This window comes from Drosophila takahashii, chromosome 2R (assembly GCF_030179915.1).
Source record: "Drosophila takahashii strain IR98-3 E-12201 chromosome 2R, DtakHiC1v2, whole genome shotgun sequence".
NCBI lineage: Eukaryota > Metazoa > Arthropoda > Insecta > Diptera > Drosophilidae > Drosophila > Drosophila takahashii.
Genome location: NC_091679.1, coordinates 7941910 through 7967323, shown reverse-complemented (window position 1 = coordinate 7967323; position 25414 = coordinate 7941910). Strand labels below are relative to the sequence as shown.

The window sequence follows — 25414 nt, the reverse complement described above, 5'->3', positions numbered from 1 at the left end:
ACGAAAATAGCCACTTTTGCCAGCTCGAACAACTAAAGCTTCCTGAGTATTGAATTTTGTGTGAGGGTATCCGAACTGTATTTTAGGGTCATGGAATCAGTAAATTTGCACTTGAGAGTTCCATATAGGAATCTTTTGTTCTACGACTTTTGGAAAAAGCCGCTACTTTAGCGGGAAAAAAGCTAAAAATGGCTAAATTTCGTTAGTTTGTAAGTTCTACACTACTAAAGGTACAGACATGTGCCATACCTCGTTTAAAAGGTATTTTGAAATACTTTTTAACTTAATTTGTTTAAATACAATGGCTTACAAATTTTGATTGACCAATTTAAATTTAAATGTATATATTAGCTCCAATGAGAGCAAATGTAAACAAACAAAAACTTCTGATATCAAATAAAAACACCTCTTAACGAGGTAAAAAACTAGTGACGATCGCACCTTCAACATACAAAAGTTCTGATATCAACATTTGTGACGAAAAATTATTACACTCGTCATTAAATAGACTTTCTAATATTTTTTTATTCGGCACGCTGCAATAGAAAATGCCTGTGAAGGGAAAAAGGCTGGAATAGTCTGCTAGGGCGGGCCGAATGAGAAAAGATTAGAAAGTCTATTTAATGACGAGTGTAATAATTTTTCGTCACAAATGTTGATATCAGAACTTTTGTATGTTGAAGGTGCGATCGTCACTAGTTTTTTACCTCGTTAAGAGGTGTTTTTATTTGATTGGGATTAAGGCATAATTTATCATTTAAGCTCTTTTTTTTCAATTGGTCAATGATATCTTATAGATGTCATAGAATCAATCAAGGAAATATAGCTTATTTAAAAAGAAAACTGGTAGAAACCGGTATTTATTTCATATCTGTATTTTTAGTAAAATAACATAATTTAAAATTTTAAACCCAAATTTGTTTATTAATTTATCATTATCTTGATCAATACCTTCACATAAGTAAAATATCTTCATAATGTTAGGGCGCGCGGATAACCAGGGCTGACAATATTTCAAATTATGAACATTTCTTGCTAACTTAAACTGCGGTTTTCTCAGAAGAGGCACAAAAGGGCAGGCTAATTTTTTCAGAAAATGTAGTTAAATATCTAAACTTTTTTAAAAAAAAAGAATTAAACGGGGATCTAGGGTGTAACACTACCTTACGTCCAAAAATATCCAAAAAATCCCAATTTTTTTGGACGCCTTTTAAAAAATTAAAAAAAAATAGTAATTATGTATCTAAAATTTTTATGGTTTTCTAATATTTAAAGAATTGGTTGCTCTTAAAATTTCAATCGTTACATATACAACTTAGGCCCTTGGGTGCTTTTAGAAAAATTTCAAAGATGTGTAAAAATACCTTTTTTTCTTATTGGCTAAAATTATGTTTCGAAAAATCCACTTTATAAATCTGTAGTGGGAGAACCATTCATCACAGATCACTCTTTCCTTTGGATTTGTATAGAGAATTGAATTGTTTTTAAAGTTGCATTGCAACATTTTGGAAAATCTTAAAAAAAAACAACCATTTTGGCAGGCTTTTTGTTCTAGGCGCCCCACAGTGCGCCTATGGTACATATATGGTATTTCAATGAAAATACATGGAAATAAATGTTGACTTTATTATTTCATTAAAAAAAAATTTATTTTTTTGAACCCTGGTTCGAACCTGAACCCTGCTCCGGCTCATCATTGAACCGGTTCGCAAACCCCGAACCCCGAACCGAACCCATGCAAAAATAATATGGGTTCACAGCCCTGGTTTAATGTATTATGAAAAGGACCTCAAACTTGATTAGGTAATTTTCTTAAAAACCAAAACCTTATTTTTGCCCAAAAATTGGATAAGCTGGCCCAGAGTGCACTGTTAGATGATTTTCTGGAAAACTGACGACTGATTTTAATGTAACATACCTAATTTTGTTGGATTTTTCATGTACCTTCCCTGCAGGAAAAATGCGAACTAGTCTGAAAAACAACTAGTTATGCAACTAATATAAAGCAACCGGAATTTGTCTGATTGCATTTGGACTACACAGGGTCTAGAAAATTTGTGCTAGTCGAAAAAATGATTAATACAAAACTAGTAAAAAATAAACTCGTCTCGGACTAGTACCTTTATGACAAAAAAAAACCTTAAAAATATTTAACTGGTAGAACAAATACAAGTTAGGGTCTAGTTAAAAGGCAACTGGAATTTAACTAGTTGCAAATGAAACACATATGATCCAAAAATATAGCCTAGAGTATAAATGTCTTGGGAAATTTAACACTAAACAAATCAAACACTCGAGGTCCTCGGTTCAATACCCAGTATCTGTACATTTTTTTTGTTTTTTGTTTGCTAGGTGATGCTTAATTTTATTTTAAACTTTGTTTAATCTGTCCGAGGCAATATAAATATGAAAAATTACTGTTTTTGAATTATGTCACACTAAAATTCATAAACCTTGTTAGGGCATTACAAAATGTGATGCGTGTATGGCTCCATCAGTTAGTGTGTCTACAAATCCAAAGGTCCCGGGTTCAAGTCCTAGAGAGGGTGACTTGCCTCAAAAAAAGTAAGTTTGTTTTAATTCCATTTAATTATCATTTACTGTATTTGATTACATAATAATTATCAGAAATTCTCTAAGGACCGCGCCTATTAATTGGATACTAAATTAGGAGAGCGTCAAGTTAGGCATCGTCAAGTACTAGTGAAATCAAATCACTTGATGGTTTAGATATTCATTTTTAGTTTTTTTGTGAAAATATTTTTTTTAGTGTAGTTTAACAGCTGTAACTATAAATTGGTTAACAGTAACTAGTGCAAAACTAGTAGCAAATGGACTAGTTGTTTCCGACGACAAGCATATGAAAAATGGACCACTTCGTTACATGGAAATGGACATAACTTGAACTAGTTAACCTTCTTGACCCAACTAGTATTTTAATAGTCCAAAACTGATTCCGTTTCCTGCAGGGTTAAACAAACATAAAAAAAAACATTTTTAAAAAAAATTAGAAAATAGATTTGAGAGGAGGCCATAGCTGTATCATGACTTTTGTGGAGCCAAAATGTCGACTTTTTTTAGTTTTCCCTTATTTTGTACGTCAATTAAATGGAAAAGTTTTTATTTTTTTCTTGATTATCCCTGCAGGAAAAATGCGAACTAGTCTGAAAAACAATTAGTTATACAACTAATATAATGCAACCAGAATTTTTCTGGGTGCATTTAGACCACACAGGATCTAGAAAATTTGTGCGAAAAAATGAATAATACAAAACCAGTGAAAAAGCATAGCATAGAAAAGCAAAACAAATATTTCATTGGTAGAACAAATACATGTTAAAGTCCAGTTAAAAGACAACTGGAATTTAACTAGTTGCAATTGAACTACATTTGATCCAAAACAAGAAAGGAAGCTAGCTTCGGCTAACCGAAGCCCATTTACTCTTCAGATCATTCCTATTAACTTACAAATCGCAAAAATGTTTAATTTCGTTTTGTTTTGGCATTATTTTTTATATCCTTCCCTATGGCAGCTATATAATATAGTCGTCCGATTTTTGTTAAATTTAATTCGAAATTCGGAAATATTAACAAAAAACAAGAGAGAACGCTATAGTCGGGTTCGTGCCCCGACTATCTAATACCCGTCACTCGGCTAAAGGGAGTGCGAGGGAGAAGGATAGGTAACCTTTTTTTGATTGCGTATAACTTTTTAATGAATGGTCCGATTTGAAAAATGTCTTCTACATTTCGATAGGTATAGATCGACTCGGATAGTGACCCTGATCAAGAATATATATACTTTATAGGGTCGGAAACGCTTCATTCTCCCTGTTACATACTTTTGCACGAATACAATATACCCTTTTACTCTACGAGTAACGGCTATAATCATATCCCAGAGTAGAAGAGAATACAGAGAAAAACCAACGGAGCTATAATTAGTTTCCAATTAATTTCTAATTTTTATCTTTCCTATGGCAGCTATATGATATAGTCGTCCAATTTTTATAAAATTAAAATTGAAATTCCGAAAAATCTAAAAAGAGGCATATCCTAGAGTAGAAGAGAATACAACCAAAACCAAAGAAGCTTAAATTTATTTCCTATTACTTTCCCATTAATTTTCCGATCGTTTCTATGGCAGCTATATGATATAGTCGTCCGATTTTTTAAATATTTAATTCGAAATTTAGAAATATTTAAAAAATAATATTCTTAAGAGTAGAAGGTAATGTAGTGCGAGGGAGATAGATATATACATTTTTGATAGCTTATAACTTTTTAATGAATGGTCCAATTTAAAAAATGTCTTCTGCATTTCGTTAAATATAATAAGGTATAAATATACACAACAAAATTGTATATATATATACTTTTCAGAAATCTTTAAGGGGTTATATACAGTTGTACCGCTCAAAGAAATGAAATTTTATCGAATTTTTTTTGACACCATAGAAAATTTTTATTACAAATTTTTTGCCGACGTTGTTTAGTTTATGTTTCTGGGTACTTATTCAAATTTGTTGATAAAAAAAATATTAAATAATAAAAATGTTATGGCCAAATTCCAAGATCGTATTTTTTTGATGGTGACTTGCGGTGGACATCATATCCCAAGAACGGTTCATCTCAAATCCCCAATTCAAAAAAATTTAATATATTGTATTGCCTAGTCCCTGAACGAAGGATTTGTAAAAATTTGAATTAGAAAAAAAGGGCGACGGTTTTAACAAAAAATGTAGTTTTTCAAGGTATAAAATTTTGGATTATATGCTCTAAAAAAGTTTTCAAAAATCCTTCGAAAATCCTTCGTTCAAGGACTAGCTATTGTTATAATAAATAAGTGGTCAACATTTTGTGTCGATCGGATTAATACTTTTTTAGTAATTTCTAAAAAAATCGCGTTTAAAGTTTCAAGTTTGTAACGGCCGATGTGCAGGTAGTGCACTATAAATAGCTACAACTTCGGTTCTAATGCTCCGATAGTTATGATTTTTTGTAAGAGTATTCTCAACAGTATATACTTCAAGAATATGTAATAAAAAAAATAGATTTTTTCATCTATCACAACTGTATATAACCCCTTAAAGGTGTGGACGCCAGACACATTTTAAAATCGTTAGTGGAAGATTGTGGGCGTTAGAGGGGGCGTGGCGGTGAGCTAAAATAAACTTGCGCTGCGTAGGAAGCCCAAGCCCACTCGGCTAGTGACCCTGATCAATATATATATACTTTATGGGGTCGGAAACGCTTCCTTCCATTTGTGACGAAAAATTATCACAGTCGTCATCAAATACACTTTCTAAATTTTTATCACTACCGGGTCGCAGTGAGCTTCAGGACATAGTGGAGGAAGTAGAGGGTAGCCAACCCCCACATACAAGCTTTTTCATATAAAGGGTAAGGGTAAACCTAGGACCTGCATTCTCACTAAAATACACTTTAACACATTTCTAATCCCATCCTTACCATGGTCAGGCTGGAGCTAAGCTCACACACACATCACACCATATAATCGTTTTAACTAGCTCATGACCAAGAGGGGCCATATAATCATAACACAACAACTCATACACACACACTCATCTAAGGAACTCATCCTGGGTGGAGACGCCAATCCACACCACACATGGGGAAGTACAAATACAAACGAAAGGGGGGAGTTACTTTATGACTATCTCCTTCAATCCAACCTATTCATTTGCAACAAAGGTAAGGACCCTACTTTCATCACTAGAAATAGGAGGGAAGTTCTAGACATTACCCTGTTATCTGACACCCTACTTAACCATCTTGAAAAGTGGAAAGTGGGAACTGAACACTCCTTCTCCGACTACCGAAATGTAGAATTTACAATAGCTCTAGAATGTCCTCCCCCGAGAACATAAGAAATCTAAGACGCACTAACTACGGTTACTACAAAAAACTCGTCGATAGAAACCTAAACACTCCACCGACTCAAATACTCGACAGTCAGGAATAAGAAAACATAGTCAATACTTTCACTGACATCTGTGGTGAGGCCATTAAAAAGGCCTGCCCAAGCAGAACTGTCAAAACAAAGCACAAACCGCCTTGGTGGAACACCACACTGGCGGCTCTCAAAAGCGACTGCAGAAGTCACTTCAACAAAGCTAAATACAGCACCAGCGAAGCTTCCTGGGACACGTACCATACGAAGCTAAGCCAATACAAAAAGGAAATTAGAATATCAAAGCGAAGAGAATGGGCCAACTTCTGCAGTAGCTTAGAATCTACAGCGAAGGCTTCCAGGCTCAGAAGAATCATCAGCAACTGTTGGATACCTAAAAACCAATGAAGACACTTAGACGGGAAAGCTTGGCTTGGAGCCAAAAGCTGGGCATCAGCAACGGCGCTGAGGCTCCGCGAAGCGTCGGCCTGGTCTACAGGCTCATCAGGTCACTCCATTATACTAACAAACCAGCGTTATATACCACACGTAACAGACTACGTCCCACCTATAGTCAACTTCAAACAAGAAAGGAAGCTAGCTTCGGCCAGCCGAAGCTTAAATACCCTTGCAGATCATTCCTATTAATTAACAAATCGCAAAAATGTTCAATTAATTTCATTAATCTCATTAATTTTCCGATCGTTCCTATGGCAGCTATATGATATAGTCGTCCGATTTTGATCAAATTAAAATTGAAATTCGGAAATATTTAAAAAGAGTCATATCCTAGAGTAGAAGATAATACAATAAAAACCAAAGAAGCTAGAATTTATATCCTTTTCCATTAATTTTCCGATTGTTCCTATGGCAGCTATATGATATAGTAGTCCGATTTTTAAAATATTTTATTCGAAATTCAGAAATATTTAAAAAATAACATCCCCAAAAGTAGAAGGTAATATTTCAAAAAACACCGAAGCTAGAATTTTTTTAACGTTTTCTTTTCCGATCCTTCCTATGGGAGCTATAAGATATAGTTGTCCGATCCGGTCGGTTCCGACATATATACTACCTGCAATAGAAAGAAGACTTTTGGGAAAGTTTCATCCCGATAGCTCAAAAACTGAGAGACTAGTTTGCGTAGAAACAGACAGACGGACAGACGGACAGACGGACAGACGGACAGACGGTCAGACGGTCAGACGGACAGACGGACAGACGGACATGGCTAGATCGACTCGTCTAGTGATGCTGATCAAGAATATATATACTTTATGGGGTCGGAAACGTCTCCTTCACTGCGTTGCAAACTTCTGACTGAAATCATAATACCCTCTGCAAGGGTATAAAAAGATACAAGATCCTCATACCCACTCGCACAGACTGTAATCACTTCCATCACCAGATCGAAAACGCCGTCAATATATATACTTGCAAACAGGAGGGGGAGTTTTCTCGCCTGAACTAGACATAAGTCTCTTTTCGACTAGCGGATCACTGCAGTGTCTCCCAAGCGGAAGTGAAGGCAATCCAGGAAGCCGTGTCTTACCTGGATACAACAAAACACTGCAAAACAGACATCTTTATATTTTCGAACAGTCAAGCCCTCAGGGCCCTCGACTCCTACTCAACTAACTCACTTACTATCTCTGAATGCCGCAAATCTCTGAACGAGATGGCCACTCATCTCAGAATCAGCCTCACTTGGGTGCCTAGACACCATAACATTGAAGGCAACTGCATAGCGGACGAACTAGCAAGACAAGGGACAACCACCGACATCTTTCTCGATAAGGACACGGTGGGCATGCCCATAGCTACCTGCAGTCTTCTCCTCAAGCAAAGATTGTATACCCTCTCCAACAACCGTTGGAATACGATCTCAACATGCCACACCTCCAGGCTCACCTGGGGTAATTATAACCCGAAAAGGACCAAAACCCTTTTACAATGTAAGAGGGCAGACTTATTCCTCTTAATTAATGCCCTTTGTTGGGGACACACGCGCGCAGGCTAGGACTCAGCAGCTTCGACTATTGTCGCAGCTGTAAACAGATCACTATGGACGGCAGTCCATGTAGTGACGAAGCGCACCAGGAGAGTGTGCGAAGGCGAAAATTTTAAAATCTGCTGTGATAGTCCGATAGTAATGAGTAATACACCAATCGAAAGGTATTGCAAAAACTTAAAGGATTGCATATTAAGACTTCAAGAAAATCAATTGGCTTGGGTGAGAGAACGGTGAAAGTAAAAAAGTGCAAATTTTGAAATTTGGAGCTGTTGGGGCCGGTGGGGATAAATGCCCCCTCGCAATATTTTAGTTGGGTACCTATTGAAAATACACGTCGAATGAGGGGTCATATAATAAAATCCGACGCTCCGTTCAAAAGTTATAGCCAAAATAAGATTTTCTTCGTCTTTCCAAAATGAAAATTTAATTCTGTTTGTCCAAAACATGTTTTTAAGTTTTGAAAATTTGATATGACGTTCATCACATCGATATAAAAAACTTTTGTTCTACCACTTTTGGAAAAACTCGCTAGTTTGGCGGGAAAACAGCTATAAATAGCTAAAATTCGGAAAGCCGTAACTTCTATACTACTAAAGCTACAGACTTGTGCTGCATCTCGTTTGAAAGGTATTTAAATGCTATAAACGCCTTCTGTATGCAATTTGTGTAAATGTAATAGTTAAAAAGATGTGAACAAAAGACAATTTTTTAAAACTTTTTTTTAGCTTTTTTTTTTATTTTTCTCAAAAACGGCTCTAACGATTTTCCTTAAAACTTTAAACTATATAGCCGTTGAGATTCCTTAAATTTTGGTATACAACACATTACTGTAAAAAGTCACGTTTAAAAGTTATTTTTATACGAAAATAGCCACTTTTGCCAGCTCGAACAACTAACGCTCCCTGAGTATTGAATTTTGTGTGAGGGTATCTGAACTGTATTTTAGGGTCATGGAATCAGTAAATTTGCACTTAAGAGTTCCATATAGGAATCTTTTGTTCTACGACTTTTGGAAAAAGCCGCTACTTTAGCGGGAAAAAGCTAAGAATAGCTACATTTCGTTAGTTTGTAAGTTCTACACCACTAAAGGTACAGACATGTGCTATACCTCGTTTAAAAGGTATTTTGAAATACTTCAACGCCTTTTTAACTTAATTCGTTAAAATACAATAGTTTAAAAATTATGATTTATGACCAATTTAAATTTAAATGTTTATATTAGCACCTACTTCAACGCCTTTTTAACTTAATTCGTTAAAATACAATAGTTTAAAAATTATGATTTATGACCAATTTAAATTTAAATGTTTATATTAGCACCTATGAGGGCAATAGTAAACAAACAAAAACTTCTGATATCAAATAAAAACACCTCTTAACGAGGTAAAAAACTAGTGATGATCGCACCTTCAACGTACAAAAGTTCTGATATCAAATTTTGTGACGAAAAATGATTTTAGATGCGACTAAATAAGTACGCTAACTTAAATTTATTCACGTTTCCGAACCTTGCCTCCATACAAACCACACGCATCCCAAAACTCCTTTGTTTTCTGAAAAGAACCAACTGGTTCGAGAAACCCAATAACCCATAAGCTAGGGAAATGGATCCATTCTGAGATCATATGGTATCACAAGGGGCCCAAGACGGCCTAAGTGAGGGGATTATTTTATAATCCTTAACCATGCTCACCTAACCTAACCTAACGTAGTGCAAAACTGGTAAACTAGTTGCTTCCGATGACAAGCTGGGCTTCTGCCCAGCACACAACCTCAAACGTTTTTAAACACTAGGAAGCTACACGCTTCCGAACCATGCCGCCAAGGCGGCCAAAGTGAGGTCATTATTTTAGAATCCTCAACCATGCTCACCTAACCTAGTGCAAGACTGGTAGCAAATAAACTAGTTGTTTCCGATGACAAGCATAATAAAAATGGACCAGTTCGGAATGGGAATGGACATAACTGTAACTTGTTAACCTTCCTAAGCCAAATAGTGTTTTACTGGTCCAAAACTGTTTCCTGCAGGGATTGTTAACAAAACTGAAACGAACAACACGGCATACTCAGTTTTTTTTAAGTGTCCTTCAATAAAAGAGCAATTTGCAAAAAAAAGTTAAAATCAACTGGTGTATCATGACTTAAGTGGCAGACTGTATATGGCAATTTTTGTATTCAAATTTTGAATATTTGATGAGTAGAATTCAAAAAGAAGGAAAGCATCTACCTTAATGTAATTTTGAGTACTTCCCTTGCAATGCTGACTCCCTTATGTTATCAAACGACTTCTTTCGTGCTTCTATGGAATCGGATCCTGGGCGTTTTATTGAGCTTTCCTGCATTAAATCATCGTCAATGCCATCAACTTTAGATTCTCGATCGTCCTCCTTAATTCGATGAAGCTCCCATTTAATAATAACTTCAGCTAAGTCCACAGCGAGCTTCTTATGTTCAATAGATGCGGTAGGAGGAAATCCTAGGCGCTGCATATAATTTATCAAGTGTTGCACTAGTTGATGTCTAACAGGGAAATACACCTAAAATATAAATCACATAAAAACTAAACTTTTAATTCAAGAATAATAAATGGTATTCTTACTTTATAATGTCGAATTATAAGTTGCAAAATATGGAACAACTGCTGCATTGCGTGGCCTTCTTCAACGATAATTTTTTTTGTCCAGTGCGTCAGCATAGTGTTCCCGTCTTCCATTCGCAACGGCATAGCTGGTGTAAGAACATCAAGTGCTTGTTTAACAATAGATCTTGCCTCCAATGCATGTCCTTTTAGTAAAGAATGAAATACTTGTAAGACAATTTTTTTATGAATCGCCAATCTAGCGATTATATGCGCAAGCAATAAATGACCATGATATCGTGCAGTAGGGTCCACAGAATTTTTACTGAGTAAACAAGGCCAAGCAAATGTCATTAGACGCCTTAGCTTATTTCCTTGGCGTTTATTATTTGCATCGCCATCATGTATGTGCTGAGAAGCACGTTCTACCAATAAGCATGCTAGCTGTAGCAAAGAAATTCTCACTGCATCATCATATTTTTTATCTGGGTCAAAAACTTTATTAATAAAAACGGAAACAATATTTTTTTCATCTTCTTGGTATGGGGTCGGGGGAGCTCCAATTAGTTTATTTCCTTCACCTTTATCAAAACTTACAGTAAAACAAGGAATTATTACAGCGGTAATAATTTTAGCTTTTAACTCTTCCGAAATTATATTGTTATTAAAATTTTCAACAAAGTAAAAAAATGCATTTCGCTTCCAGGTGACAGTAAAGCTTTGTGCAACTGTATTTTGCAAAAAGTCTCGTAAGAAGTAGACATCCGGTATAAATCGATAGCATAATGCCCTTAATAATTGAAAGAGCAGTTCAATGTCATTTGTGTGGTTAGAAAAATAATGCAAAAGAATTTTTCCAATTAAATGCCACAAGTCACAAGCTACGTCTTCAGAGCATGTAGAACTTAAATTACTCTGCCAACATTTTTTAAGAGCCTCAACAATATCTTGTCGAGTCGGAATCCATTGATCGTCTAATTCCATTAATGTAAAAATTATTAAAACGGCTTGGTGCTGAACTTCGTAATTATGTGTTTGGGAATAGTCTGTCCTGACATTTAAGTAAATAATTAATTTATTATATTTACTACTTTTTATAATTGAACGAAATGTCGCTCCCATTTGGTGCTTCAAAAGAAATATAAAAAACCGATTCCATTGAGGATCTGTCATTACAGATTCCGTTAAAAATAAATCCACAGTGTCATCTGGAAAGCGTTGAAGAAACTTTAGAAGCGCTTCTCGATATGGGCTAGATGCTTCTATCATCAAGTTTTTTTCCGTTTTTAAGACAAGTTGGCACAATTTTTCTATATATTTTACTGATGCCGAGATATGGAAAAACATTTCAATCAGTATGACAATTTTCTGTTCATACTCTCCACCTTTTGATGATGCGAAGAAATTAATATTCGTATTTGTGCATTTGTAGTCACCAACAAATATTTCAATAATTTTTGAACAATGTTGCAATATTTGCTCACTTAACTTCTCATTGAACATTTGTGGAAACAACTGAGTAAAATAATATAACCGTTTTATTGCTGGAATAGATAAATTTCTGTGATCGCCCAATTTTAGGAGCAGTGGACGCATTGCTGATTGTACCTGAAAGGATAGAAAATATAAGAACATTAAGATTATTATTCTCCAGAACCGACAAATTAACATTATTACTAGAAATTATAAAGCCACTCCGAAACGGAGTTGTTCGGATTTTATTGGAAAACGAACCAAACCAGTAACCGGACAGCTGATTTATTTCGTAACTGGTTTTGAACCGAACCGGAACCATTATATTTTAAATCCGGTTCGGATCCAGGGAAACTATTTTAAAAGCATTCTTTTTTAAATTCGGGGGTGTCACAGAAAACCATTCTAATCAAATTTTCTCCGAATAGCAAATCTCGGTGTCACAAACGTCATTTTTTACGGTTTGTAAATCCCCCGTACTTGGCCGGACGATTATAAAATTAACCAACTTACAAATGTTTGTCAAAAATATAATTTTATTTAAGACAACTCTAAATCGTTAGTGGGCGATTGTGGGCGTTAGAGGGGGCATGGCGCTCTGCTGAAATAAACTTGCGCTGCGTAGGAAGTACAAGAATATGTGTGGGAAATCTCAACCTTTTAGCTTTTGTAGTTTCCAAATCTCAGCGTTCTCCAAACTATTTTGATGCAAATTTTATTGCTTTCTCTGAAACCTGGCTTAACTCGACTGTAAATGATAGTGAAATCTTGTCTAAAAACTACTTTATTTATAGAAATGATCGTCCGTGTCGTCGTGGTGCGGTGGTCCTTATTGCGGTTTAATCCAACTTGACTTTAGAGCTTATTAACACTCCTCAACACCCAAAAAAAAATCCGAAAGTTTACAGTTAATGAGCGTTGTATTAAAAGTATACTACAGCTAGTGTTAAACTGTCAGTATTAATTTAAAACTAAATAATGTAGGGAGCAGACTCAATAGTGTTAAGTTAAGACTAAATAGTGTTAAGTTTATGCCCTGAGTTTAATTTCTATACCGAAGTTTCTATTTTTGTTCCTGGTGTGAGGCCAAGATGCTCTGGTTTGGAACCTGGACATTTCGAACAGAAAAAGTGTTACCGCTTTTTAATTTTATTTGACGCGTTAGTATTTTAATGGTTTGACATTAGTGTATTTTGTAAACGACGCTGCGGTCTGTTTAAGGTTTGTTTGTGAAAATTACTTGTGAAAATTTTAATATTTGCTTACTTTGGGCTTATTTGAAATGTAAGTACATTAAAATTGTGTCTTAGTGCATAACTAATGAGTAAATTCTTTTCTTTTTACTGACACCACCTTGAATTGCGCTCCAGATGCCGGGAAACTAAGGATCTTGCAATTGACTTGCATTTTTTCTGACCGCGGCCAGCGCAATGTTAACATCAATATCAGTAATTTATAAAAATGTAAAAAATATTTTTAATAATATATAAATAGTACAAAACAAAATTTTTTGAATTTTGTCTCTTTAATACGGGGTATAATATTTATACTGGCATTATACTAAATAGTATACAAAATAAACTAGCAGCCTAAATTTCAGTACACTGAGTGAGTATAAACTGTATACTCGTTAGTTTAAACTTGACAACTTCGAAAGTTTCATTTTTATACTTTCGAAGTCCATTAGCTTAATACTCAGAGTATCGAGAAATTTTTTGACACTCAATAGTTTACTTTTAATGTAGAAATAGTTTACTTTCTATGATCATTTTTTTTTGGGTGAAGTATTGAATTTATTTCTGTCTAATATGTTGATTACCTGCTCTTACATACCTCCAGGGTCTGAAATTAACATGTATTTACTCCACCTGTCAGCAATACGTCATGTATCTTTGTTGGCTGACGATAATGATCACCTTATTGTTCTTGGGGACTTTAATCTCCCAAATGTCTCTTGGTTCCAAAGTAATGACTCGATATCAATGACTCCCAGAACTCAAAATGATTTTATTGAAGGCCTCATTGAACTATCTTTGCTGCAGATAAATTGGATTTCCAATCACAATGAGCGAATTTTAGACTTGACCTTTGTATCTAAAAACTGCGACGCCGCTGTGTCTCGTGTTCCTCCTCTATCTCTCCCTGAAGATAATCATCATCCTCCCCTCCAGCTATCTTTAAATGGTATTTTCCACTCTGCGAGAGCTTCAGCAAGGCCACAGCTAAGATTTTGCTTTAGAAAAACTAATTATTCGCAGCTTTTGCATTCGTTATCTATAACTGATTGGTCATGCCTAACAGATGTCCCTGTTGCGGATGGTGTGGCGTATTTCTATGGTGTCCTTTATAGTTTGTTTGATAAATATGTACCCCTTTTTAGTGGTAAAACTCCTTACAGCTCTCCGTGGTTTACTCGTCAGCTTTCATATCTTAAGAATAAAAAATCCAGAGTCTTTAAACGATTCAAACAAACTGGCTTGCAGACGGACTTTGCCAAATATTCGGTAGTCAAATCAGACTACTTAAAGCATAATTCTGAATGCTACAATAACTATCTAGCTCGCTGTAAAAAAGACTTTAAAAGTAATCCAAAACTGTTTTATTCATTTGTGAATGCCAAACAGAAATCTCAATGCTTTCCTCCCTCCATGTTTTTTCAATTCTGTGGTGCCTCCGATGAAACTTGTCAATTGCAGCAGCAATGTCGGTCGCTTATTTCGCTATGTCAACATGACTTCACCACGTGCCGATCTACTACCACTAATTTGCTTGAATTTACCTCATTAGTCTTAAGCAGCAAACTGATGTTATTTTTACGGATTTTTCCAAAGCTTTTGACTCGGTACACCATGGGCTACTTATTCATAAACTTACCCTTATGGGATTCCCTCCAAAGTTGTTAAAGTGGCTACATTCATATCTCACTGACCGCTCTCAGAGGGTGAAATATAATGATATAACTTCCAAAACTATAAATGTTACCTCGTGTGTACCTCAAGGAAGTCATTTGGGAACCAAATGATTGTTGACTAACGACTTACCTCAAGTTATTAAGTCCGCAACTGTTTTAATGTTTGCTGACGACGTTAAACTGTGTTTGTCCATGTCATTACCGGATTCTTGTTCTCGTCTTCAATTAGATCTTGACTATTTACAGACTTGGTGCAAACTCAATAATGTATATCTTAACTATTCTAAATGTAATTTTATGACATTTTATCGTCGTAATCCGCCTATGTATTCATACTCTATTGACAACAATGTCCTTCAACGTATTTTTACTGTACAAGACCTGGTAGTTTTATTTGAGCATAACCTTTGTTTTAATGATCACATATCACTAATTTGTAATAAAGCTAGGAGCCTTTTAGCCTTTATGAAGCGGTGGTCTAAGGAGTTTGATGACCCTTATACAACCAAGCTTCTATATGTATCTCTTGTTCGGTCATCGTTAGAGTATTGTTCTTGTATATGGTCACCGCAGACGGTAACTTGTCAAAACATGTTGGAGTCCGTTCAAAAGCAGTTTTTGTTATTTGCCATCTTATAATGCCAGATTGCGTTTACTAGACTTGCCCACCCTGATCAACTGTAGGATTTGTCACGGTGTTATGTTTATACACAAATTAATAAACGGTGATGTCGACTCCTCCTTTCTCCTCCCTAAACTGGAATGTACCATGCAGGACAATTCGCCGATATCGGCCTTTGTCTTTGCCATTGTGCAGGTCAAATTTTGCCCTTAATGACCCTTTCCGTGTTCTTTGTGATAAATATAATGATCTCAGTCACGTCTTGTTGTATGGAGTCTCTTCAGTGTCTAATTATAATATAGTACTATCGTTATTGTCATCAAATATGTAATTTAAAGTGCCTACCACTCGATGTGAGCAGGGGCATATTGTTAAAAAATTCCCTTTATGTGGTTTGGCGCACTAGTTATTTAACACAAAATGTATATTATAAATGTTATACAAGCAGTCCATTTCTTAATAAATACAAAACAATATAATGTATGAAACACCACTGTGTTCTGACCACAATTGGCATTTAATTTCAAATACTGTCGTTCATAAAACAAGAAAAAAATTAAATCTTACCTTTTCTTTATCTAGTATAGCTCCAGTTATGAAATGTTTCATGCATAGGTAAGCAGTTTCCTGAAGTTCTGATTTTTCATTTTCCATGACTTTGAAAATAATATTTACAATTTTTTCTTTGTATCCGATATCACTGATGTAGTGACACGCTGCTAGCGCTCGCAACGCACTGGTCCTAAGTGGAATTAGATTAGGAACGTTTTTGTAACAGTCCAACTTTGCCAATGTGGCATCTTCAGCTTCACTTAATGTAAGCAACTCGTGAAAAAATAGTTTGTGGTAAGTGTTTGTCAAATCTGAAATGTTAGATGGACAAACTTTTAGAATTTTTATTTATGTATTCATAATAAGAGAAAACGCTATATCAGACTATCAGATACCCGCTACTAAGCGATAGGTGTAAAAGAACGCAACAAAATTGCATTTATACTTATCAGAAATCTTTAAAAATGGGCGATGGGCTGAATTAAACTTGCGCTGCGTAGGAAGCCTAAGAATACGTGTGGGTAATACCAACTTTCTAGCTTTTGTACTTTCCGATCTCAGAGTTCATCCAGACAGACAAACGGACATGGCTATATCGACTTGGCTAGTGATCCTGATCAAGAATATATATACTTTATAGGGTCGGAAACGCTTTTTCTCCCTGTTACATACTTTTGCACGAATACAATATACCCTTTTACTCTACGAGTAACGGGTATAATGATCGGCTCACAAAATAGCTAAATTAGGTATTTATAAGCTAGAAAATTATAAAAGTGAATTTAATTTTTAAAATTACGGTAACTTTTTTAATAAGAATGAGTTATTTTAAGGGGGGGTAGGGTCTATGGTCTATAAAAACTGGTTGGATAAATTTAATTCAAACCAATTGTATATAATTTTTATAGCCAATACTATCGGCTAAAAAAAGGGTTTTGTTGTAACCATTCTATCTCCTCCAAAAATGATCGGATTTCCATTTTGCTTTAACAAGGGATTGGTAGCCTAGAGGTCTAACGCGTGCGTGCATGCATATGTTGTTCAAGCTTGCGGCTGCAAGTGTGAGTTCAATCCCACGTCGAGACGAAAAACTCATGGTGTCTTTTTTTTTTTTTTTTAACACTAATATTTACATTGTAATATAAAAAAATGTATTTCATTTTTTTTAGTTCATGAATAATTATATTTTGATAACAATGATGTTTAAGTTTTTCAAATTTGAAACATTCAATTACTGTTACTATTGAACCATAATAAATATATAAATATTAATATTAATCAATAAATATTTAAGAGTAAAATTAAATGAACATGAAATGAAATTAACAATTAAATGAATAACCAGAAGAAAGCCAGATCAATTTGAGTAAAAATAGGAGAACAAAATGTGAATAGACTTTGTACAGCGCCTCACGTGATGCTTCCGTGGCGCAGCTAGTAGAGTGCTTGACTGTAAACTGTGAGGCGAGCGGTTTGCGTTTCGATTCCCGCGTGCGGCGACCAAGATGTTTTTATCAAAATAGTAAGTTATTGGGTTTTTATATTTATAATTGGTAATTTGTAAATTATACTTTTTGGTAGCTGGCCCGGCGGCGGTACCGTTCCTGTACGGGCCATTGGTAAAAGGGGCACCGGTAGGGTGCTTGCTGAAGGTGAGGGGTACCGGCAGGGTACTTGCCGGAGGCGAGGGGCACCGACAGGGTCCTTGTCGTAGGTGAGGGGCACCGGCGGTGTGCTTGTTGTAAGTAAGGGCACCGGCAGGGTGCTTGTCGTAGGCAGGGTTATAGCTGTCTGCTAGACAACTATGATCGCTGATGTGCTGGACGAAGAGTAACCACTGTGTGGCTGTCGTTCAAGTGGTTGGGAGCTGGCTGCTGGCAACTATAATCGCTGATGTACTGGATGGGGGCAGCCGCTGCGTAACTCTGTTCCGAGTGGTTGGGGGTTGGCTGCTGGGCAACTATGGCCAGCGATGAATCAACTGAAGATTATGGTGAGGGGAAAACTGTCCCCCTATGCCCCTGGCCTTAAGCTCAGTGGACGAATGTAAATAAGTTTGACGGCGATGGCCGGAGTAATGTTAACGAGCAGTGTGCTCTTTATTCAAGACATGAAACAGAACTGAATACAAATTCTGGACTTAAAGCTAACATAGCGGCCACGCAAAAGTGCTGTGTTTGCCGGCTATGCACGAGCATCCGCTCAAATGCTGTGTCAGCGATTTGGCCGGTGCATGTTATTCGGACAGCCGGTCATCGACTCTGTCCGGTTGACTTTAGTTAACTACTCCCCCCTCAAGATTGAGGCCGCCCTCGGCCGACCCTATTGTGGCAATCACCTCCCTTAGTTGGATCGCTGATCTTCTGATCAATGCGCAAAATATTGCTCCTGCGGCTAGCGCTACCATGTGTGTTAATTTTTAATTTTAATTTTAATTTTTAATTTTATTGTTTTCCTATCCTAGCACGTGGAACTTATTTTTACTGCACTAGTCACTATAAGAACACTAGAACACTATATGTGTTCGATTGGTATTAATTTCTTCTCCGAACTTCTGAATATATTCCAAATTACGTTCACTTTAGCGATGAAGGTAGGGAAGACTCAGAGTGCTTCGACTGATGGTGATATTTAGAGAGGGCGAATTGGCTACCCCTGCAGTCCTCTTCCGGACAGTGTCGTGATTTACGAACATCGAAAGTGACAAGGTGCGTTCCATGTACCCAGACGCTGGTTCCGTTGTCCACCTGCACTTGGGCTGACCGGTCATTGATGATGATGATTCCCTCGTCGACGTAGGTGATTGGATGTAGATCACTTGGCTGGGTCTCGCAGTGCGCTATTCCACCAGCATGTAGCTCTCTTGCGCACGAGCTCTCCGCCGTTAGTCGACAAAAGGTGACTCCTGGTGCCACCGAGCAGTTCTTAATCGAGTAGACTTCTCCGTTGCACTCGGCTACTGTATTACCAACTAATCGTAACATCACATTATGGTGTGCTACGGGGAAAATTGTGATTTTCTTACATGCTAGTTTGACCTTAGAAAATTTAATGATGAAGTGTAAAATGTTATCGGATTGTAGAACTTTTACGGACGCAACAGACAAAATGTCCCTTATGGGAGTGTCGGTGGGCTCCTCAAGCCAAACATTCCCTAAGTCTGCGTGGTCTAATATATTTGGACTAACCATATTAATTTTTGCAAGTGTGATCGCAAGTATTAAGTTCTGCAATTCCATCATGATCATCCTGTTCCGAGCAAGCAATGTCTCGTATAAATGACCAGTGTCAATTTGTGAATTTTTAGCTGATTTCAGGATTTGGTTGACTGTTGCGGTAAGCTTATTAATTTGATCTTGTACTCTATTGTTAATTTCCACCTGTCTATTGTTTGAGTTAATAAGTTGCAACTCAGTAAATTTGATCTTTTCTAAATCTTCTGCGTCTGGTGTTCCTGCCACGATCTTTAATGCTGACCCTAGAAAATCCAAACTTCTAGCTACCCTATGGTGTACGCCCAATGAGTCAAGTAAGTCTCGGAGATGAGCGGTATCCACGCTCAAAAGCTTTTTCATGTGCGATAGGGGAAACATTTCGCTCATGTTGTCCGTTTCCTCAACTACGCGCCTATATTCAGACAGATTTGCCGAGTGCCTTACGAACGCATACTCTTCCCAAACCAGGATGCGACCATCAATGATGGGAATGTATTTCGCCTGGGAATAGTCAGTTATGTGGGTCGACGCCGTAGTTAGAGACAAGATGAAGAGGACGATTTTGAACCTGTGAATGAATTCGAAGCTATATTTTTGTTTATGACAAGGTTGCCCACCACCAACGGAAATTAGCCTAAACTTAAAAAATATGTTTTACCATCTATGCTTATAACTATTAAAAGTTGAGCCAATTGGCTACGAAAAGAATTAAAAATTTGTGCCAAGTGGCTAAACAGAAATAAAAGACATTGTTTTTTCTGGTTGGTTAAATTATTTCAGGTTGTCTTTGTGGACCACCCTCCCCTTAATAAGGACCGTGGTCCCCATGTCCGCTTCCACAGTTTTCTCCTCGCATAATGGTGAAAGCTTGTTGCCTAGCCTTTTGTTGGATTTTACCAGGACTTTGTCGCCAACCTTGAACACCCTATTTTGCCTAGAAGCATTTTCCCTTGTTCTCAGCTTGTCCTGGGCCTGTTTTATTTTATCCTGTATTTCGTACTGTGGATCACTTGATTGTGTTACAACTACGTCGGCTGGCCTCTTGTCGATGATCGAATGGATAGACTTGTTGTATTTAGCAGTGGCCAGCAAAATCAGTTTAACGGTGTCGCTGATGCCTTTGTCGATTTTAAGACATCTGGCCAGCTCTACCAGAGTGTTGTGGAAGCGTTCCACTTGTCCGTTCGAGACGCTGTGGAGAGGCGGTGCATTCGAAATGCTAACGCCGAAGTGATTTTCCAGCATGGCAAAAATGGTGTGCGAGTTCAATGATGGCTCATTGTCGCAATATATGACTCTAGCTTTGGGGAAGACGTTAAGTAGTTGTAACAGAGCCGGTTTAAGATCCTCTATGGTTCTAGAGGAAATTGGCTGGACCATTGCAAACTTTGAAAATTTGTCAATGCATGTCAGAAAATATTTTTTATCTGTCTATGTGTAGCATTTCTCCCACCTGAGATGGAACTGGCGTTTCGCCGAGCTCGTGTTTCTTTGGATGACGGTCGTATTTTGCCTTAGCGCAGGTTTTACAGTTAGTGACGATTTCGTTTGCTAACTTGGTCATTTTTGGAAAGTAGTATATTGAAAGTACTTGCTTAACATTTTCCTGCGCTGACCTGTGAGCTCTATTATGCTCGGCTGTGAGGATTTCCCGTCTTTCATCGACTGCAAAAATATCCGTAACACGGTTCTTGCAATGCCAGAACTTGGTGGCTGGAAATTGCCGGACCAATACATCCTGAATCATCGCCAGCGTGTGAAGATCGCAGTGAATGGCGTTTACGCCTTTTGGGACAATCGCGTCTGCAAGCTCCTCAAGCAACGACTCCTTGCATGTAAAGTCAATGCTATGTCGTCTCTTGTTTCCGAAAAGAACGAAGCTGCGTTTAGAGGAAAAGCGTGCTTCCTCCAGAGTTATCTGGTTTTGAAAGCAGTTTAATGGCTTATCCGTAGTTTCAATGGTGTGCGTGAGTGACATTTCACCCAAGGAAGCTCACACTTTTCTTAAAAAAGCTGGACTTTTCTCCCGATACTCTCATTTTCGCATCGTACAGGCTCTTAAGAACCCAATCCACGTGCCTAATGTGAGCGTTCTCATCCTCCGAAAAAATGAACTTGCCGATCTGCTCCCGTAGGATGTCGTTGATGGTCCTCTGAAAAATGCTGCCTGCATTTTTGAGGCCAAACGGTAGTCTGCGGAATTCGTATTTCCCCCCATTCACCGAGAAGGCAGTTTTCTCACGGTCTTTTTCCGCGAGAGTAATTTGGTGGTAGCCGGACTTTAAGTCCAGCGTTGAGAAATACTTGGCCTTTCCCAAGTTTCCTAATATCATTGAAATGTTCGGCATGGGATAACGATCAGGTATTGTTCTTTCGTTTAGTTTGCGAAAGTCCAACACTAACCGCATTTTTTTGTTCCCATCCTCATCGATTCCCTTTTTATCCACAACCCATATTGGGTTATTATAGGGGGAGACCGATTTTTGGATTATGCCTTTTTTTAGCAGATCGTCAATCTCTTTGTTGACGAAATCCGCCGCCCCCATGGGGTAAGGGTACAATTTGGTCTAAATGGGCTCTTCATCGAGAGTCCTGATGGTAGCTATTACCGACGTATTATATGGCAGGTCTTCATTAGGGTCAGCGAAGGACTTTTTTCTGTCCTTTAGCATTTTTTGGAACGCTCCCTTTACTAAAGGAGGTGCCTCTGAGCAGTCCACCTTAGTAAAGTTGACGTCTGGGCAGGTGTGGAATGAAATCTGTTCCACCACTGTGCCGCATTTAAGTTGACCTGAAGCCAAGCATAGTGATACCCCTGCCTGTTTTAACAGGTCGAGGCCTATTATCCTGTCAAATGTTTCTAAATCCCGTAAAATAAAAAATGTGGCATTCGTGTTAAACAGTGCCACACATCATTTCTCTGTGATTTTGGTCTTGCCGTGAATGGAATGAACTGAAAATTTGGATTCTACCGGGCGAACGCCTTTCAACCCTTTATGCGGTCGAATGAAATTTTTGGACGCGCCCGTGTCAATAAGGAACTTCATGTTCACCCCCGCTACTCACCGTCCGATGACGGGTAGCAGGGATTTTCCCCTAAAAAATTTATTGTGTCTGAGTCGTACTCGTAAATTGAGTCATCGTTTATTCCCGCAGATGCGACAGAGGCAGCATCGGCATATGATTTTACGACTTGTTCGTCGTTCTGAACGACGTGATTAACCCTCTGTTGTTACCCGTGCGATCAGAAGTTGCGGGTCTTCTGTTCTGATAAGTAGGGACTTGAACAGGGTGGATTACCTTGGAGACAGATGGATCTACATCCATGGGCTCCTGCGTATTTTGAAACTTGTTGTTGCGCGGCTCATTATGAACCTGCGCTTTGAACGTTTTGCTATAGTGCGGGTTTTTGCCGGCACTATTTTGTGGCTCCGCCTGTGCGGGTGTCTTGTCCTGTTGACGACTTTGAGTCTTTGGACTTGACTTTCGCTCCTCTAGGCTTCTTGCGAACGTAGTCGCGAACTGATATCTCTCGTGGTTTGATTCCACCTTTTGTGCCAGGGCTAGGGCCGATGGCATATCCTTCGGCTTTGCCGAGAAAAGCACGTCAGTGAGACTGCGTTTTAGGCCCGAAATAAATACCCTTAGCGCGTCATCACGGAATTTTTCACATAGAATTTTCGCCATACTTTGTTCGTAGGACATGTTAAAGGTCATGTTGGTCAATAAGGTCAGCTTTTTCTCAACCTCATCGTAGTATTGTAATAGGGTTAGGCTACCCTGCCTGAGGGTGCCTAGCTCTTGTTCGATGACATGCATCGGTCTTTTGTCGCTGTAAGTAAAATCAAGACGACTTACGATCGCGTCGAAATTTAACACAGTTCCAAATGAGGATAGTACTGCGTCGGCAGGTCCCCTAATTTTGCTTCTAATAATAATTACCGTCTGATAGTGGCGCGAACTACCATCATATCGTCTGAATATGTGATATGCGGCCGTGGCCGCCTGTCTCCAAGAAACATACGCTTCTTGTGCCCCCGCGAATTCGGGTAGGCATTTGACTGCGTCGAGGGGCTCGCTACACTGAACCCTGATTTGTATGGCCGCGTATACCCTAATTTCTGGGGCCGGCGCCGGTGCTTGGGCTGCGGCGGGTGCCACGCGTAACTCTGCCGCCTCGCTGGCCAGTGTATTGATAGTTAACCTTAGTTGTTCCTCCCTTTGTCGATTTAAGGCGGCCTGCTCTGTCAACGCATTGTCAATGGCCGCCTGTACAACCAGCCTAAGTGGCTCGGGATCCATCCCACTACCTGCTGGGGGGTCTATTCCCGCGTTTATCGGAGTTGAAGCCCGAAGGAATTCTTCGTTATCGGAATCTGAATCGCTCGGGTACTGGTCAGCGTTTCTATACTGACGAAATTGTGCACTCATGGGCTTAAATACCCTAACGATATGCGAACGTAAGCAATTAAACAAAAGAACAACAAAGACAAAAAGACAACGAGGAATGCGCGGTCATATTTCTTTAAGACGGCGAACGGGTGGTTCCGTTCACTAAATTTAAAGCTAGCGAATATAGTGCTAATAGTAATAATAAATTTATAGGAATTATTTGGGATATAGCGTAAATATGAGCGTTGCGTTGTATAACTCTTGTTGGGAAAAATTTATCTGCAATACCTAAATCGTCAACGAAATTCTGATTCCAAAATTCTAAGTCCGTTATAACTCTTTTATTTATTATTTATTAAGGCATTGATTTTTCACATGGAGTTGCAGAATTAGTTTTTATAAGTAAAAAGTTAAAATTAATTTTTTTTTTTTAAATTTAAAATAAGTTTTTTCCTTTCTTAGAACATATATATTTTTTTTAACTGTTTTATAACCTTGTGCAGATTAGAAAATATTTAAATAAGGGGCTCACTTACGTGTTTTTTTTCTGTGTGTGTGTGGTGTGTTCCCTCAAATTTATTCCAAAATTAATTTACGTTGAGCGCCAATTATACTTTTTGGTAGCTGGCCCGGCGGCGGTACCGTTCCTGTACGGGCCAGTGGTAAAAGGGGCACCGGTAGGGTGCTTGCTGAAGGTGAGGGGTACCGGCAGGGTACTTGCCGGAGGCGAGGGGCACCGACAGGGTCCTTGTCGTAGGTGAGGGGCACCGGCGGGGTGCTTGTTGTAAGTAAGGGCACCGGCAGGGTGCTTGTCGTAGGCAGGGTTATAGCTGTCTGCTAGACAACTATGATCGCTGATGTGCTGGACGAAGAGTAACCACTGTGTGGCTGTCGTTCAAGTGGTTGGGAGCTGGCTGCTGGCAACTATAATCGCTGATGTACTGGATGGGGGCAGCCGCTGCGTAACTCTGTTCCGAGTGGTTGGGGGTTGGCTGCTGGGCAACTATGGCCACCGATGAATCAACTGAAGATTATGGTGAGGGGATAACTGTCCCCCTATGCCCCTGGCCTTAAGCTCAGTGGACGAATGTAAATAAGTTTGACGGCGATGGCCGGAGTAATGTTAACGAGCAGTGTGCTCTTTATTCAAGACATGAAACAGAACTGAATACAAATTCTGGACTTAAAGCTAACATAGCGGCCACGCAAAAGTGCTGTGTTTGCCGGCTATGCACGAGCATCCGGTCAAATGCTGTGTCAGCGATTTGGCCGGTGCATGTTATTCGGACAGCCGGTCATCGACTCTGTCCGGTTGACTTTAGTTAACTTGTATACTCATTTCAGTTATTATTACAGTTCCAATTTGAAACCACCTATGTGCTCAATTAAAGGAAATTCAAATAAGGTGACAAACAAGAACGAAAAAAAACAACACAAAGGCCGCGACGTCACAGAAAAAAACGGGTATAATTCCGAAGCCCGAAAATAGATTTTTGTATTTTCTGATTTTGAGAAATTTTTTTTTGGTTTTTAAAAAATATTTGTCTATATAAAAAAAACCCAATTTCTATTGTTTAGAAAACCTTTATTTCTAAATTCTAAGAAATATTTTTTTACTTTCTAAATTGCAGTCTATTTTTTTTTTTTGATTTTTAGAAAAAAGTCTTTGATTTTAAAGACCTACTTTCTTTAATATAGACAAAATCGCCAATAAAGCAAATTCATAGACGATTTTCTAAAACC

The 25414-nt window shown here is 38.0% G+C and overlaps 1 protein-coding gene across 12 annotated transcripts in view; it reads right to left on the bottom strand.

The window, feature by feature from the left end:
• Window positions 1-25414, bottom strand: part of Nipped-A (Transcription-associated protein Nipped-A) — a 520496-nt gene that overhangs the window by 222838 nt on the left and 272244 nt on the right. For 8 of the 12 annotated variants that reach the window (XM_070213827.1, XM_070213829.1, XM_070213828.1 and 5 more), the window contains 3 exons: window positions 16080-16375; window positions 10528-12114; window positions 10182-10465 (listed from right to left, as the gene is read on the bottom strand). In XM_070213827.1, coding sequence (XP_070069928.1) covers window positions 10182-10465; window positions 10528-12114; window positions 16080-16375 — 2167 coding nt within the window. Of the gene's footprint in view, window positions 1-10155; window positions 10466-10527; window positions 12115-13798; window positions 13817-16079; window positions 16376-25414 lie in introns of those variants that run through there. The other 4 variants (XM_070213836.1, XM_070213835.1, XM_070213837.1 and 1 more) reach the window with 4 other exon arrangements.